The sequence below is a fragment of the Ambystoma mexicanum genome, chromosome 8 (assembly GCF_040938575.1).
Source record: "Ambystoma mexicanum isolate Mex_15411 chromosome 8, UKY_AmexF1_1, whole genome shotgun sequence".
Classification (NCBI taxonomy): domain Eukaryota; kingdom Metazoa; phylum Chordata; class Amphibia; order Caudata; family Ambystomatidae; genus Ambystoma; species Ambystoma mexicanum.
The window spans coordinates 116775898-116793627 of NC_090929.1; the positions used below are offsets into that span (position 1 = coordinate 116775898).

At 45.5% G+C, this 17730-nt stretch overlaps 1 protein-coding gene across 1 annotated transcript in view; it reads left to right on the forward strand.

The window, feature by feature from the left end:
* Positions 1 to 299: 299 nt before the first annotated feature.
* NR6A1 (nuclear receptor subfamily 6 group A member 1) overlaps positions 300 to 17730 on the forward strand; it is a 1456199-nt gene continuing 1438768 nt past the window's right edge. The window contains exon 1 of the mRNA XM_069609446.1: positions 300 to 576. Coding sequence (XP_069465547.1) covers positions 525 to 576 — 52 coding nt within the window. The 5' untranslated portion in view covers positions 300 to 524. The remainder of the gene's footprint in view (positions 577 to 17730) is intronic.

A 17730-nucleotide genomic window follows, 5' to 3' on the forward strand; every position in this document is an offset into this window, starting at 1 on the left:
AGAAGAAGTGGCAGGTTGTTGTTTTTTAATCACTTGTCGTGTAGGATGTTAGTGGTTCTGGGTATTTTTAGGCTACGGATTAGCACGTGCCACTCTATATTGACACCTGCGCTGACAGCCCCTCTCTACCTGCATCCCCGCGCTGGATGCTGCGCGTGGAGCCCACCCGCCATCTTGGGTGCGCGCGGCAGCGCGTCACGTGACGCGGCGGCCCCGTCACCTAGGAGACAGCGGTGGGCAGCGCCGCCGTGGACGAGGAGGGGAGGCTCCACTGGAAGTTTCATGCCTGCAGAGTTGGTTACATGACGGGAGCTCCTGTTTCAGTCTGGGAGGGGGGGAGAGCCCTGCCTCCCTGTTTACCCGCCCAGGGGGAGGCGGAGGCGGCTGGAGCAGCCCAGCTGGGTGAGCATCATCCCCCACTCCGTTGACAGCAAGCGGCGCGGGATGGAGCAGGGCAGGCGCTGCTGCTGCTGCTGAGCACAGGGAGCGCTGAATTATTTACCTGTCCCCCCCGCCCCCCGGCTATGGAGCTCCAGAGCAGAGCCAGCGGCTTCCACGAGCTGACCCCCAGCAGCGGTGAGTGAGTGGGCATTGCTGAGGCGTGCGTGCACTGCGCACCATACAAGCAACGGGGTATTGGAGAAGTTAGTAAGAGGTGGGCGTCATAGGTAAACCAACGGTACTCATTGAATTGCCCTTGGTGGGCGGATGAAAGACCTCGTTGGACCCTGGTCCTGCAGGTTATTAATGGCCCAGCGCAGCATGGACATTAACCCACCAAGTTATCTATTTCCATTAAGGCCCATGGTTCTACTGAAGAGGTTCTTTCTCATGTTTGGTGGCAGCCCATGCCGGACCCTTGTGACTGTGCGTGAGTTGTGATGCTATCTGCCTGTTTCTCACTTTTGGGGTAGGAAGAGAGGCCGTATAGTGGGTTAGCTGTTGATGAATTGTGGGACCTGGATTTCAATCCCGGCTCACCTACTATACACTGTGTGTGACATTGGACAGATCTGTGTGTTTCTCTTTATCGAGAACCCAAGCACATAGTTTAAAGCAACAATGAGATGTATGTACACGGTTTTGTATATCTCTAAGTGTCTATTATGAATCGTGGGCCCCTCTCTTAGGTGTTTCTAAGTTATGTAGGGTCCCTGAATCTTGTTATAAGTCCGGCACAGCAGAGACTTTAATATACCTCCCCCATCAAGTGGCTCTGAATAAGGGGTGTGTTTTTAGTTCCTGTTGAGGGATATGCAGCAAGAACCAAGTACACAGCACCGAAGCCTTGCAGTGAAGGCATTTGTAAAATGCAACAAGAAGGGGCATTTTTTATTTTTTTAAATTTTTTTTTTTATTCTCATACCTCATCTCTTCCAAAATATAGGCAATTTTGAAGTATGGGCCCTGACGGATCTACCACCTTCTCGCAAATATTGTTAAGCTAGCTTACCTTGCCACCTGAAAATTAGAACGTTTACTTGTTTCCAAAGTGACCAGGAGCAACAGCAACTTTGAGAAGTACGAACTTAATCATGTATTAGACCTAAGAGTGCGTTTGCAATATGCTATAAGTCATTTCACTACATCCAGGGTTCCTTAAAGAATTTTCTTCGACAACATTTTTGAATAACTGCCTGGTCTTAAAGTAAGTTGAAGGGTCTAGATGACTTTAAAATTGGTTAGTTCTCCCACAGGCTGTTGTCAAATGCTATACCATTTCAAAATCAATGGCATATTCTATAGGAGCCGATCAAGTGTTAAATGTTAAAGGTATTTGTACTGCGCACCGTCACCAACGAAGTTGGTCCCCAGGCGCTCTGATGGATCTGCAAGCGAGAAGGTGGGATGGGTTAGTCGGCGAAGCGGGAGTAGGATAGTGAGAGGAGTGGTGTTCTGTTGGCAGCTTCAACTCGGTATACAACGGGTGCTGAGCTTTGGTGCAAGTATCGCATTGATGTTAGTTCTCGTGTGCTGTTGGTGCGGATTATGTGTTGTTGCTGTGTTGTGAAGTGTCCCTATCCTGTGTATCTCCTTATATGTGCCTGGTCATATAGATTTCTTTGTTTTGTGTTTTTTTTTTTTTTTTTTTTACGTTTTTAAGCCTGCCCTATCGGTCAGGTGTGAAATAAGTGCTTACGGCTGAAGACTTGTGCGATATACTTACCCGTTAATTGAAAAACTTCAATACGTGTCAAATTCTGCAGAATTCAAAGTGTTTGGGTGCAAATTTTAGTCTATCCAGAACTTGGAGTAGTGCTGGAAGCCATTAAAACAGCTCTCCAAGCAAGAGCTTGTTTCAGAGAGTTGTGTGCATCCAACGTCACCGATTGGAGTACCGACCAGGCCTGACTCCGCATTGGATTGGTGAAAAGTCATAGTATCGATTTGTGTATTTTATTTTATTCCTCATAGCGTGAACTTAGCTCAAGAGCACAGGAGCGCTTTACAGCAGGATTTATCCAGCATTGGGCTTGGCATTTTATAAAGTAGTGCAGTACTGTTGCTGGAGGGAGAGGGTGGGGGGGGGGGGGGATTTCTATTCGTCTGGCAGGTATTGATGAATGAGAAACGTTTTTTAATGTTTTGTGGAACTGAAGGATGATGGGGGCATTTCCAGCATTTATGGGGTGCAATGTTAACATCCGTTGTAAAGTACTTATAAGTGGGAGGACTCCCAACATGGAGTACTGTACAAAAGCATAGTATGATGCAGAATCTCTCACATTATGCAACTTTCTTGCAAACCTTTTGCCCGGTGTCGTGTTCTTCAGAACCTCCCATCCTCGGCACCTTCTCAAGGCTGGATTCTGCACCTACTATAATCGGTGCTGGATTTAGGCCCTGTTTTCCCAGTTCTAGGATCTGGCAAAAAATATCACCCATGATCTCGGTTTTGGGAAAAAAATCTAAAGCCTTGTCCTGTTGAACACTTTGCCCGCAGTGTTTTTTGTGTTCGGGACTGTTCGAAATTGTGATGAAGTCTGGACTCAAACCCAGGTTGTTCAGACCAGGGGTGAGACACCCACAAGTCCACATACAGATTTTTCTCGATGCCTGTGAAATCACTCCTTAGGATGGTACTCTTTCAAGAAATATTTAAATGCAGCTTCTTAGGTTTAAAATACATAAACCTTTTATATTCTGCAAGCATCATTGTGGGAAGTGCTCCTCTTCTGGGTTATTGTGCAGGTGTTCGTGATTAATCTTTAGAAAGCCAGCAATTTTTATGGGAAGGTGGTGGCAGGATGCCACAGTAAATGATTTGCATTTCCAGCACAGAGTACAATCCTAACTGCCTAGCTCTGCAGTACTCTGCAATCTGCAGATCATGCTGCAGAATCTTGAGGCAAGTGCCTGGACTAGATCTGTGAAGTGCCTGGCGCTATAACGTTATCCAAAGATCATGCCTGTGCTGTCCATTCTCTCTTGCAGATCATTTAGCGGCCTTTCTGATACCTGAACAATTAAAGGGAAGTGATTCATGCACTCGGTGTCTCAGGCAGGAAGCTTTCAATTTCTGGAAATGCTTCAGCTATTATTGAGAGGCCCACATTTCTCCCAACACCAGGGATGTGCTGGTGAGTGTAGACTGCTCGAAAGGTTTCTTTTCATGATTTGTTTCAGGCATTTCCCCCTTGGTGTTAGTAATGGGCCTGTTTTTATTGGTAACTTGTGAGAAGTCCCTGTAAGGTCGTAAAAGGTGAACTTTTGAACTTGGAGAAGGGCCCTGGAGCAATTAGCCGAAGCATTCGCCTTGGAGGAGCCTGCATTACAAAGGGTCTTTAAAGGGGCACAGGAAGCCAAAATGTACTCTGGGATCAGACCGAGTTTGTTTGTGTGTTTGCATACATGAAGATAACTAATAGCCCATTTTGCGGTATAGTGGGCTAATGAGTGCGTTTTTTAAATCTATGGAAATCGACACACACACACAAAATTGCAGTCATTGTATGCTTGAAAACAGTGTTGAAATGTTGCCAAATATGGCAGGAGTGTTTCAATTTGACCGCGTGAATTGGATGGTGACTTTCATTGACGAGAACAGAATTTAAAGGAAGACGTTTTAGCATTTTCATAACCGTAGAGCCTAGAGACACAAACCTATTTCTCATGTTTAATTGTTTTAATGCAACATTAATTTTATGTGGAATTGTATATTTGAAATAAAGACTTACTGCTACATAATATGTTTGAGATGTTAAGATCTTTTTTTTTACAGTGCATGGATTTACACCAACCAATAAACATATCAAATTACACAGCAAGGTTTTGCCAATGATTCAAGCTTGCTTTCCTAGTTCAGTGTTTATTTTGCTGTGAAGTGTGGTTAAAAAAATCCCTTTTGGAGTTTGAATTAGAAAGTAAAGTTTTGGGGTGATCCGACCCCCTTGACCCCACTTTTATATTGACACGTTACCAACATTTCAGAGTTGGATGTATTTTTTTTGTGTGTATTATGCTGATTAACCGGCACCGAAGTTATCAGCCTTCTAAGAAGTGATCTTCGTATGGGAAATGCGACTTTGCGTAGGAGTGCCATTTCCGCCCCTATAGTGCTGCTTGCTGGGAGCACGTGTTAAGTTACTGTTTTAGTCATGGGGCTGCACTAGTACAATTACGTGTTGAACTAGCACTAATCATCACAGCGCATAGAAGCAAGTGTAACCCGGCATTTGCCATGTAAATATGTCTTCTTTTATCATAGTGTACATTCACACGTGCCCGCTCTCTCTGATAATGCATTAGAACCCCCCCCCCCCCCTCGACGAGTCCTATCCTAGCCTGCAGGGGACCTGCCAGGATGATGGTTGAGGGCGGAGGTAACCAAATAAAAATAACCTCTCTTGGCGACTCGCGGGGTTAAGTGGGAGTGGGCTTTCCCCGTTCAAGCTGATTTTGTTGACCAAGCTTGACATTTCTCGTGCTCTTTGCAAAGTGTTGTTTCGTTACACGGGGACACAAAACGCACTTGGGAAGAATAATCACGTAGACTATTCACACTTCTCATGCAAGTGTTCTATACATTATTATATTTTCGCGTTACTAACTTGTTTCCTCGCGTTTTCATACTCCTATGAAATGTGCTTAAAACCTCAACATTGTGTTCCATTTTTAGTGCTCTGAAGCGGGTGCGTTCGCATTAAATAAACCATGTAACCTCCTCATCCGTCTTCCTCGTTATAGTCCTAATTAAACGAACTGAGGAGTATAACGAGGAATGACTCGGAGTAATGTAAGTAATCGGGCCATTACCAATGAATAAGAATCAAAGGCGGTGTTCACTAGCCATTCTAGTGCATATGTTGCAATGAAGCCTGTCTGTTTTTTTTGGCACAGTGACAAGTTCTCGCCTGGGCGCAAGTTTTATTTTGGAATTGGCTGGAGCTATATGCCACGGTACAGCAGCATCAAGGTGGCTCACAGTGACGGGGTCATGCACGCAGGAGTGCCCCCTCACCCGCCACCCACATTGGGAGTTTTAAAAACAAAAATCCCAGTCTGTTTCTATGGCAAGGACTGAGGCTGCTGAAGTCGGCGTGCGCGGATACCCAGCGTGTTTCAAGTTGGAGTGTAGAGATCTAGAGTTCACTATTTGAAATTGTCAGCGGAAGCAGATCACTTTCCCGGGCAGGAGGCGGGCACCTTCTACTCAAATATAGTTGATTGGCCATCTCTACACACTGGGAGTAAATGGGGACAGTGTGGAGCTGGATCCGCACTGGACTGCGCGTGTGGGTGCGCACCTCCAGTATCGCTCTGCTGTCATGGGTTTATAATGCACCTAACTAGGTACTGATCACCCTTATTGCTGTTCTCGGAAATCAATCCCCTTTTAGGTGGTCTTGCTCACATCACACTTTTATGTTTCTGGGCTCAGTAAATGAGGATGTTTTCTGGGGCAAGTCATCCTTTCAACTTCTGCCCTGGTTCTCACAAGTAAATACCATGATTTTTGTTTTTTTGCATATTTCTTTTGCCTATGTGCCGCTTACACCCAGTTTCATTGTACCCTTTTAATGGATTTTAATTGGAGAACCGCCATGCGGCACCAAACTTATCAGTGGAATGTATTGATTTGGATGAAGTTCTGGGATACCCTCTACCGAGAACGAACACTGCCAAATAACCTGTTCTGTGGGAAGTTGCCCACTCACGAGGGTCCCACGATTTAGCTCCTATGCCTTTAACAGATGAAGAATATCTATTTGCATATCAGTCTGGTCCAACCCACTTTGGCAGTCCAGCACCGAAATGATGGGCAATTCTCCTCTGAACAAGAGTACCAACGGCAAACCCAGACACGTGTAGACCCTCCAGAGTGGTCCCCATTCCAGAGAACAGGTTATTTGTCTTCGTTCTCAGCAGAGGGGCTCCCAGACCTTTTTTTGAGGTATTTATGTGGGTTTTAAGATTGGCTGTTCGATCTGTGATGCCAGAATCTTCTGAGACACGGAGTATGGAACCATCCAAAAATGGAAATACTCTGCTAGTTACGGAAATAGTTAAGTATCATACATTTGAAGCGACTACCTAGATGCTGAATGCATTGTGGTAAAATCGAAAGCGAATAGCGCACACACAGGGTGCAGATCTAGTGTGCCAAAGGGTAAGCGGAGTGCACTTATACACTGCAAGTGTATCCTAATTAAATACTGCAGGCTGTAGTCGACTTCTGCAACGCCGGTCTAGCCTGCAAATATGCTAGCATAATGTACCGTTGGGTATGAAGTCTCGTAACGCGAAATACTGTAGGACACGTTCCCTATTCCAAGGTCCCTTGTATCACTCTGGAGTTCCTATTGTCTTGACACTTACCGGGTCTTTGTAGCTCCGTTCGGCGGCTTCTCCCGGAGCGGGAAAAACAACTTGTCAGTTTGCCGTATACTCCATTCAGCACATGCCGGCCTTCATGCTTGGCTGCACTCATTACAGGTCACACAACCACATGCCTTGTCTCTTATTGGACTCTTGATAGTGGTAATGTTAGTGTTAGGAAACTTCCTGCTCTAGGCGCAGTTGTCCGACCAAACTGTCCACTCATCACAGGTCATGCAACCATAAGTTTCCCCAAAGCCGTTTGTTCAGGTCAAATGCTCAAGACAACTCGTCACTTTCACATTATTCTTCAAGTGCTTTTCTGATAGTGGGTTACTTGATATACTCGATTGTCCCAGATGTTTATGCAGTCTTTATATTGTAATCAAGTTACAACTTTCTTTTCATTCCGTATTTCACAAATGTAACAGTTACTTGGTTTCACTCAAACCACGACTTTCCTGCCGCTCAAGATTCAGGAAATGCATTGTTGCATTCATCAGGATAGCACCTTTCATTCTGTTCGGCTTTCAATAACTGTAACTTTAAGTTATGCAAACTTGAATAACAGCTTTCGGTATTCAATAATTGTTGTTTTCACTTGTGAGCGCTTAAAGGAATGGTTCGCCCCCAAAAAATTTTATTTCAAAAATAGATAGGCAATATTAAAAAAAAAAACGATTGAAAAAAAAATGACAAAGTCCCTATGTACAATTTTGAGCAATTCAAGCTAAAAAATGTGCAAAAGCAAGCACATGGGCGCATCCATTTTGTGAAATGGATGCCCGCCTGTGCTGGCATTTGCTTTTGCGGCACTAATGAAGGAAAAGCCAGCCAGCTCTAGTAAACAAAAGCTACCACTGGGTGGCTTTTCCTTCATTGGTGCCGGGACTCGGAGGACGCGGACCAGAGACTACAGTCAGAAAAGCTGCAGCTGCATCTCGGTAAGTGCTATTTATTTATTTTTTAAAATAAGCACTAGCTGCGTTTTTTTTCCTAAGTTTTCTGGGCTGGAGGAGCCCGGAAAACTTAAAAATAAAACCGCAGCTTTAAAAACGTATTTATGTTTGCGGTCGCTTTTGAAGCGACCGCAAACATAAATACAAAGTTATTGTGTTTGAAAACGCTCCTCTGAGCCTGAGAAACTTGGAAAGAAAAACCGCAGCGTTTTCAAACACAACCGCGTTGTGTTTCTGCCTAAATCTGCTTTCCCATTTGGGGCTTAGCCCTAGAGCCCCAAATGGGAAAGCAGAAACACTGCAGCATTTAGCATTGCGGAAAACAACTGCGTAGTGTTTCTGCCTAACTCTGCTTTCCCATTTGGGGCTCTAGGGCTCCTCGTGGGGAGCCCTAAAGCCCCAAATGGGAAAGCTGCGGCATGTAAACACAACCGTGTTGTGTTTCTGTCTGCCTATGCTTTCACTTTGGGTCTCCGGTGCTCTCCGGAGACCCAAAGTGATAGCCACGGCAGGCAGAAACACAATGCGGTTGTGTTTGAAAACGCTGCGGTTTTTCTTTGAGTTTCTCAGGCTCCTCTGAGCCGGAGGAGCCTGAGAAACCTGGAAAGAAAACCACAGTGTTTTCAAACACAATAATGTTGTAATTATGTTTGCGGTCGCTTCAAAAGCGACCGCAAACATAAATACAACGTTTTTAAAGCTGCGGTTTTATTTCTAAGTTTTCCTGGCTCCTCCAGCCCAGAAAACTTAGGAAAAAAAACGCAGCTAGGGTTTATTTTTATTAAAAAAATAGCACTCACCGAGATGTAGCTGCAGCTTTCCTGCCTGTAGTCTCCGGTCCCTGTCCTCCACGTACAGCACCAATGAAGGAAAAGCCACCCAGTGGTAGCTTTTGTTTACAGCTGGCTGGCTTTTCCTTCATTAGTGCCGCCAAAGCGAGCACAGCGGCGGGCATCCATTTCACAAAATGGATGCCCCCATGTGTTATCTTTGAGCTTGAATTGCTCAAAATTTTACATAGGGACTTCGAAAAAAAAAAAAATGCCAAATTGTGTGTTTTTTTTTTTATATTGCCTATCTATTGTTGAAATAAAACATTTTGGGCGAACCATTCCTTTTTAAGCTTTTAAGCAGCACCTTCAGGCAGTTCGGTGTTCAATAAATGTAGTTTCCACTACTTCCGTAGACCATTACCAATTCCAAGGTCCCTTGGAGTGCTCCGGCGTTCCTAGTGTCTTGACACTTACCAGGTCTCTGTAGCTCTGTTCAGTGGCTCCTCCCTGAGCGGGAAAACCAACTTCTAGTTTGCTGGATACTTCATTCAGCGCACGCCAGCCTTCGTGCTTGGATCCGCCTCTGCTCCCTAGCAGCACCTGCTGTACGCCTTCCTTAACAGGAGCTCCCAGTCCTGCACAGTCACCTCAGCAAGACTCACGGGGATCTGTGTCGGCTTCTCGCTCCTCAGCATGGCTATTCTTAGGTTCTCTTTTTTTATTTTATTTTTTTTCCCTTCTGTGACTGCACCTCCCATGTGCTTCTGGATTCCACTTTTTATATTCTCCTCCATTACTAACAGGCTGCAGATGAAATGAGGTCTCCTCAATTGCCTGACCCTCCTTGAGTATATTAGTGTGACATGCATGATCTTCATTGTCACATGCCTTCAGACCATTTTTCTTCATCTCAGTAAAAAAGTGGTGTGTATAATAGGAAATCTGCACTACTTCTGTTTGCCTCTTCTTCTTAGTACTTGAGGGAAAACCATAAGGGAGGATGGGATGGGATGAGATTGGCAATAGTCCAAAAAGGCTAAAGGAGTGGGAGGGTAGATCACTATCAGGAAAGGGGGATACCATGTCTCGCCTTCCAGTACCTGCTCTCCAATCCCCAAGGACACCCCGCCCCCTCAGTTATCCTCCCTCACTTGTCCACCTCCAGGGTTGGGATCCAAAAGCGATGGCCCTTCTCTGGCCACCTGAACAGAAGATACCTGGCGAGTAGATGTGAGAGTACCTTCGAGTTTCTCACACTAGCATAATGTACTATTTATTTATGAGGTCTCGTAAAGCCAAATACTGCGGGACCCGTGTGCCAAAAGGAGGAACGCTTAGTGGACCCAAACACAAAGTGTATCCAACCTAAATGCTTCAGGGTGTAGTGGACTTCTACAGCACTGTCAGAATGCACACAATAATGGAGGAGAGGAATCGACACTCTCCCCCCGAACCACAGAAGCCGAATGAATTCGACCCTCCACCCGTGGTTGGCATAGGCACCTGATGATATACACAGGACACCACGTGGCAGCCAATGGGAGGAAGAGGAGTTAGGAAGAGGTTGTGGATAGGGTAGGGATGTAGGAACACCGGATAGAGGGTTGGGGAACTCCTAAGGTGGATAGGAAAGGGGAAGCACAGGGAAAAAACCTCCTTATCTAGTTCTTTTACTCAACCAAACACATAGGGTATGCGCTAGTAATCTTGCCTCCAGCCTACCTCTAAATCATATAAACACACCTTTAATACGTGTGAACATGTAACAAGATAAACATATAGCCAGCATAGATGAACACAGACAATGGAATTAGATTCCATACATGACACATGGCCCGTTGGGCAAGCTGAAGCAACACTGAACACATATAGCCATAATGTACATGCCCACACAAGGGCACCAGATCACTGTTGTGCCCAAACCGCCCCTAACCCTGAATGTCCTGTACTGTATGTTGCTGATTTAGCAACCATAAACATTGTCCGCACTCTGCCGTATGCCTTTAAACACACGAGTATTAAGCATCAAAGTCCTTAACAAGGATTCACTGAAAAGACACACTTTGCTGAAAACTCGTAATGTGCTCAGTACTTATCTGAGCTCCCAGCGGCCCCACGGGACCACTCGGAGTCTGAAGAAAATGCTGTAATATCTGTCAGCCAGCCCGCCCGCATTCATCCTGCTCCCCAGTATTTACCAGCGTAATGTGCCCGTTGCTTATCTGAGCTCCGAGCAGCCCCACGGGACCACTCGGTGTCTCAAGAAAACGCCGTAGCAACTGCCAGCCAGTCCCCCTGCTTCGTCTTGCTCCAAAGTCTTACGGGCTGCAAGGAAAGCTTCACTCACGTCTCGCTCCGACCGCACCCATCCAGGAGCACAAAATAAGCCACACCAGCGGGCGCGAGCGTGTTGGCTTTATGCTGCCTTTCATTACTTGCAGCTGGCAACGCGCGGCAACTTGCACTGAACTACAGGTCCTCACCGGAATGCTGGGAAATATAGTTCTCTTACCAATGTTTTAATAAGCAAACTTAGTTACTCCCCGGCGGCACCAGCCCTTATTCCTGACAAGCACTGGTCTAGCCTGCAAATATACCAGCATTATGTACCGTTAGGTATGAGGTCTTGTAAATCCAAATACAGCAGAACATGTGTGGCAAAAGGATGAAGGCATAGTGGACCTTAACACTGCAAGTGTATTCTGGCATGGCGAGCTATGCTATGACCCCCTATGAGAGCATAGCGTACCCATAGATTGCAAGTCTAATGTAGATGCACACTGGAGGGCCTGTGTACCTAAGGTCATCATATATTGCATAGACGGCAAGTCTAGTGTGGTAATACACTGGTAGCATAGCAGACCCATAGACTGAAGGAGCAGTGTACCCACTGCCAAACTTCTTTGTCAAAGAATAAAGGTGATACACTAGATTTTCATTACATAGGTTAGAATCCAAATACTGCGTCATGTGTACCACTAGACTGCAGGTCTGGTCTGCCAATACATGGATACGTCGTGTTCGTGTAGAATGCAGTGGACACACAGACTGCATGACTTCTGTGCTAAACAATTGCGATATAGAGTACTTATCGTTTGCAATCCTACTGTGCTAACTGCTTTAATCCATAGGGTACTCTAATATTAGAAGTGCAGTGAGGCCATAAACTGAACATATTCTGTACCAGTAGACGCCCCGTAATGCATGCCAATGATACTGAAATCACGGTGGACCAAGAGGTTTCCGGTCAAGTCTTTTGTAGTGGATTATTAAGCTGCTTGCAGTACCTTTTTTACATCTCCATTAGCTACCTTACTTTGTTTTAACTATTGCAACACTCGTTCCAGTCAGACTGCACTTCGATGTGAGAGGAATCCAGTGGGAAGCGCTACGTTGAAATGTGATGATGGTATTGTGTGTCAATAGACTCATTTTGGTGCATGATTTCAAAGGGAAGTTTAATTGTCCTTACTTGCGAGAAATAAACATGAAGTAGAGAATATCATGATCTAGGATGAACATTTTGCTTCTGTGTCAACTGCAAAGGGCGGCATTTGCCGGGATATGTGGATTTGCTACTAGCTGTTGTCAAGTATGGATAACTCGCTCTTGGCAAGCAATAAATGGTGCTCTGTCTGCATCTAAGGAACTATAATTCCGTGCTTACCATTTGCTGCAGTCTGCAGAACTGTAGGAGCTATGCATTTTAAGCTACATTTGCAACCGGCGTGGGTGGTCGCAACCAATCGGGCTCCCTGGAACGCGGGCTGAATCCCACGATCCAAGCCCGCAACCCGACAGCTGATTCCCGTCATCTTGCCCCACTTATCTGCTCTGTCTCCCTGCTGCTGGCCGCTATGGAAATGGAAGAGGTGCCCTCTATTCCAGCTCCGTGGCGGCCATCTTATTTTCTTTCAATGAACTGAATACTTTGCTCTTAGCACCCTGGGTTTCCAGATTTGAAACCCAGAGGGCTAATGGCAATAATCGCCCGTTCCACAGGCTTGAACAGGTGGTAACTGCCCGGGGGACCCTCGTTAAAGGCACACGCGCAGGCCTTTAATCGGGCCCTGGGCTGTTACCACCTGCTCCACCTGGTGGAACAGCTGATTTATTGCTTAATTATCAAGAACTGAGTGCCAAGTACATTCGCTAATTTATTGACAAGATCCTCTTTAAACATTCTTGGGATTTTGTGTGTTCTCCCCACAACAATATCTGCATATCTCACTTATTTAAAGGGGGGGGCCTGCAGGGTCCATGTAAAAATGTAAATGTCGGGGCACCAAACCTATTGACCAACGCGTTTGTTTAATTTTTTTTAATTTGTGAATTGTAGCGCTCTGGTAGCTAACAAATTCAACGTTTTATTCATTCATCGCACCCATTTGAATTAAAAACAACCTACCTTTCTCCAAACCTGAACCATATAATTTTAATCCCATTATTTCTATTCATTACCATTTCAATATTCTACTTTCCAAATCTTGAAATATGTGAATTTGGAATGGTTTGTTTCCAGGAAAGTCGGACTGAAAACAATGATGCCACCTATTATGAAGGATCCAAAAGAGGATTTGTGAATGATATGATAGGATATTTATAATGCGCTTAATACCCAGAGGTTTCTAAGCACGGACCCGGGGATCGAACCTGTGTTGCTCTGTGTCGTCTTGCTTCCAAGGCGAGCATGTTGCCCCTGAGCTATCCTGCCGAGACAGAACGGCAGTTTATAAGCCGGTTCTACCCCTGGGAACGACCAGATGTAGGGCCGGCCTTGGAGGCAGCAGCGCCCTGAGAGAATTGGCACAATCCCATTCGCCCCGCGCGCCCCTGGTCAACAGGGGGGGGGCTGTGGGCATGGTCAGCAGCACCACATTTGTTGGGCCCCTCCCTGCTCCGACGCCTCACAGGGGTAACGCATGAGTGTCCCATTCCAATGAAAACCTCCTTGCTCCCGTGTCGGAGCAGGGAGGGAATCGTCATGTGAATAGGGTGCTACAAGCACCCTATTGTTAAATGTGCCCTGCCATTGAAAGCAAATTTAATAACATAAGGGCACCTGCCGCACCTTCTCCCACTTCGCCATCTCTGGGGAGCCCTCAAAAGACTCTGCCGAGCTGGCGTGGGGGGGTAATGGCACCCTGGGCGGTCGCCCGCCCTGCCCCAATGACGGCTCTGACCAGATGGCACATAGCGAGTGGCAAATCTAACTTGCTCATCAGATGCACACCATGTTGTTAATCTATGTTGTGCTTTCTATTTCTTCTACATGTTTCCTAATGTCCATTTTTTAATTAGCATTGCCAAACACTGTGTTTGTGTTGGATCAGTTGGTGTGTCGACTCAAAAGAAGCATCTTGAAATATGTTGGTGTCAAGCGAACCAGGCTCTTCTAGACTACAATCTGGAGCTAAGTGTTTTTGCTGCATGTCCTGCCCTGCTTTCAGTGGAATTGGATATTTCATTTTTTTTTTTTTTTTTTTATTTTATTTAAATTTCTAACTTTGATGGACTATAGCTCGGGGGCAACGTGCTCGCCCTAGAAGCAAGAAGACACGGCAGGTTCGATCCCCGGATCCGCGCTTAGAAACCTCCTGGGTATTAAGCGCATTATAAATAACCTATCATGTCATATCATACCAACAACCGCTGTTGTTTATGGGGGTTACAATTGGAGGGAATGTATAAGGCTAATGTAAACCATAATAGAAAATAAACGTGGCGGGAAGAACATTTGGGCATGGAATTCGCAATGGAGGTCATCTTTTTGGCTCCACTGAGAAAACAATCATTAAATTCTGTTGCAATCGTAAGTCTGCGCCATTTTTACTCTCGGGTAAAAGTAGGCATTTCAGTTTGAGATTCGTCAGTGTGCTGTAGTTGATATTTTTTTTTTTAAGTAACTAAGCTGAAAGAATGAGCACTTATTTCCCAGGCTGGTTTGAATAAGAACATTCTGCAGACGTAATTAAACACAAGTTTTGGGTAGAGGCAGGAACATGTGGATTACGGAAATCAAGCAGGAAAGGAACTAACTGGAACATGAAAAATGTCGACCTGCTGCCTTTAACGACCACATCTGTTGGAAATTCTTACCTGTTTGAACTGGCACTTAACCATAAATTAACTGATGTGAAGAAATGTCTTTCTCGACATTAGCCCTTTTAGTTTTTTTCATATTAGCTTATTTGGCCGGCCGCAGGAAAGCCTCTACCAATCGCGCCACAGCAACAGAAATTGCAAGAATGAAGTGCCTCGTTTCAGCGGATCTTGACTTCTTGGCGCAATTTATTTATTTATTTTTATGGTGGCACCCCGCGCAAGCCCTTGATTGAAAAGGTGTCTGCATTTTACGTGAGTGGTGGACTAAGGACTTGGGTTACCAATTAGTGTTTGGAAGCAATTAAAGATGGCAATTTCTCTAAATGACACCCAGACATGAAGGCATATTCCTTTCACACCCTTTGAATTTGTTATTGATTGTTTATGCCTGCCACCAGTATTATCCATTTTTGAAGCGGCATACTATGAATGCAATCCTCTCCTTTTTAGCTAGTGCTCGGAAGTCAGCATTATATTAAGATATGCAGTTTTTATATAGGGCCAAGTTGGTCATTTTCACTGCTTCTTGGTGCGGTTGTAGTTTTTTTTTTTTTTTTTTTTTTTTTTTTTTTGGTAAGGCAGTTATTTTGGATCGGGATGGTCCCAAATCATTTGAGCATGGGGGCTTCATGCTTTCATGCAGAGCAATGGGGCTTCATGCATAGGTAGCGTTGCTGCTCACGCGATTTTAAGGTGGTGCTGCTGCGGGTTTGTTAATTTGGGCCTCATTCCGAGGCTGGCGCTATCCATGGAGTAAAGAGCACCATGGTAAGCAACCATGGAGCTATTTACTCCATGGAAATCCGGCATGGTGAATGGAGTAATTACCGGTCCATTCCAAGGTTGGAGGGACCGGTAATTCCCCATTCACCATACCGGTTCCCCATCCCCATTCCTGCCCCCACAGGGCTCAATGGGAATGGGGAAGGAGTAAATTACGGCACGGTAAATTACGGTGCCGTAATTTACTCCAAGGTCCCTTTGCGGGTTGGATTTTTAACGCCTGCTAAAAGCAGCCGTTAAATGCCAACCCGCAAAAGGGAACTCGGAATATGGTGGTAAGTGTTAACGGTCACCGTTGCCATTAACGGTGACCGTTAACCCTTACTGCCAGCCTCGGAATGAGGCCCTTTGTGTCCTTGACAGAGGTCTAGCTCCACTCCTGCCTATCCATTTTGCTCAATGAGGTGATTTGGTGTCTGAGAGACTACTGATTGTAGCATAAAAGGGGAAACTCTCTTAATTCTTCAGTTGCAACTTGGAAATGGACAGGTGTGGACACTCACCAGGCATACCCTACACCGAAGCCAACACTCTTGAACATTTCTCCTGAACACTCCCACTCTCCACTCTTGTGCAACAAAAAATCCACATTACACTTTGCAGTGCCGTATTCAACTCGGAGCATATTCAATTCAGCTCGTGGGTACGCGTCATTCAAGCAAACTATGGCACTTTCCACTGCACACCATTAAAGTACCTCAAAAATGTCTCTAATAAACTCGCATCCTGTGTAATATTGCGGTCTAGCCTACCAGTCCCAAAAATGGCATGTGCCTTGACAAGTCTATCCCCTGGTGCAACCGGTTTGCTCACACAGTTAAGATGTCGCATAATTTGTTGCGTCTCCCTCACTGGCATAATTTGTTGCGTCTCCCTCACTGGCACTTTCTTTGCTCCCAATGTATCTTAACACGAATTCTGAGCTCCTCTGACTTCCCTAGGTGTGACGTGGGTACCAGATCTCTGCAATGTCAGCATGTTGATGTATCTTCGTACTGGCCGGTGCAAGGACTCAGTACCCCCTACTAGCCTGCAAAACACTCCGTAGGTTCCAGTGTTTGCCTGCCTGTCTGGGCCGCCCTAGCAAGCAGAAAATGGGCACCTAATCCATCTTAATCGTATTGATCACTCAATAAACGAACGGAACGTTTCAAAATGTTCACAAGATGCCGAGCATCCCATTTGCACCACTTTGTCAATAAATAGTACTTTTCCCACAAATAATCGAGTTTCATTGGCACTATAAGGCACCAACTAGTTTAATGAATACATATTATTCCCTCGCCCATTTACATTCTGGCTATGTTACACCTCATTGGCAGTTTCCCTCAAACCCACTTAGCGCATAATTACCAGTTTATATCACTCCCTGTTATTAGCCCATGTCCACTTTACAGATGGTGGCACATCATTCCCAGTTTCTGTTTAGCCTTCTCATTGCCTTTTCTCATTAGGCCCACTTAATTCTTCCTTGCCTGGCCTGTGCCTTCTCGTAGTAGGTGTTGACTCTTCTTTCTAGTACCTGTAAAGAATGGTCCAGTGTGATTTTTAGCGTGGACTATGTCCTTGACGCGCTGCAGCGTTGAAACCGGTTATGGTTGAGAAGTCAAGACTGTATGTTCTAGACCGTGTCTGCTATTGGCTTTCATGCTGCACTTCAAGGCCCTGCCAACATGCAAGCAGACCAGTCTGGGTAGAGCCTTTGGCTGTAGTTCTCTCTGGGAAGCTCTTTTTGGTGCACATGTATTACTCGTCTTACGCTGGGGCGACTGCCTGTTTTCCATTGATGCTAGAGCAGTAACTAAGCATGGTTGGGCACTTGTATAATGTCTGGAATGCTTTGTTGGAAGCACCAGCACAATTCCTGTCTTTCTGCCAGTGCTTACAGTATTGTATTGTTTATTTATATAGCACCTATACACAGGCAAGTGTTTCAAAGCACTCAAGGAGGGTAGGAACGCAGAGCTCTTGAAACTCTGAGATGATAATAGCCTGCACGGGCACAGTAAGTGCATAAAATACATTTTACTAGTGTGGGATGTAGCAAATAGGTCTGACAGCGATTCTGCAAGTTTTTAACAGTACAATTGGGTTGTAGACAGGGCAGAGAGAGACAGTCTTCAGGCGTGGTGCATACGGATCGAGAAGTGCACAGAGGATCACAGGGAGGGGAGGTTCAAGAGCACCTGGTCGGGAGACTGGGGTAAGTGCAGAGAGAGCCACTCTCTTGGGTACATTTCTCAGTGCTTTGAGTGAGGGTGGGGTGTAGGGCCCTGAGGCAAGTGCGAGAG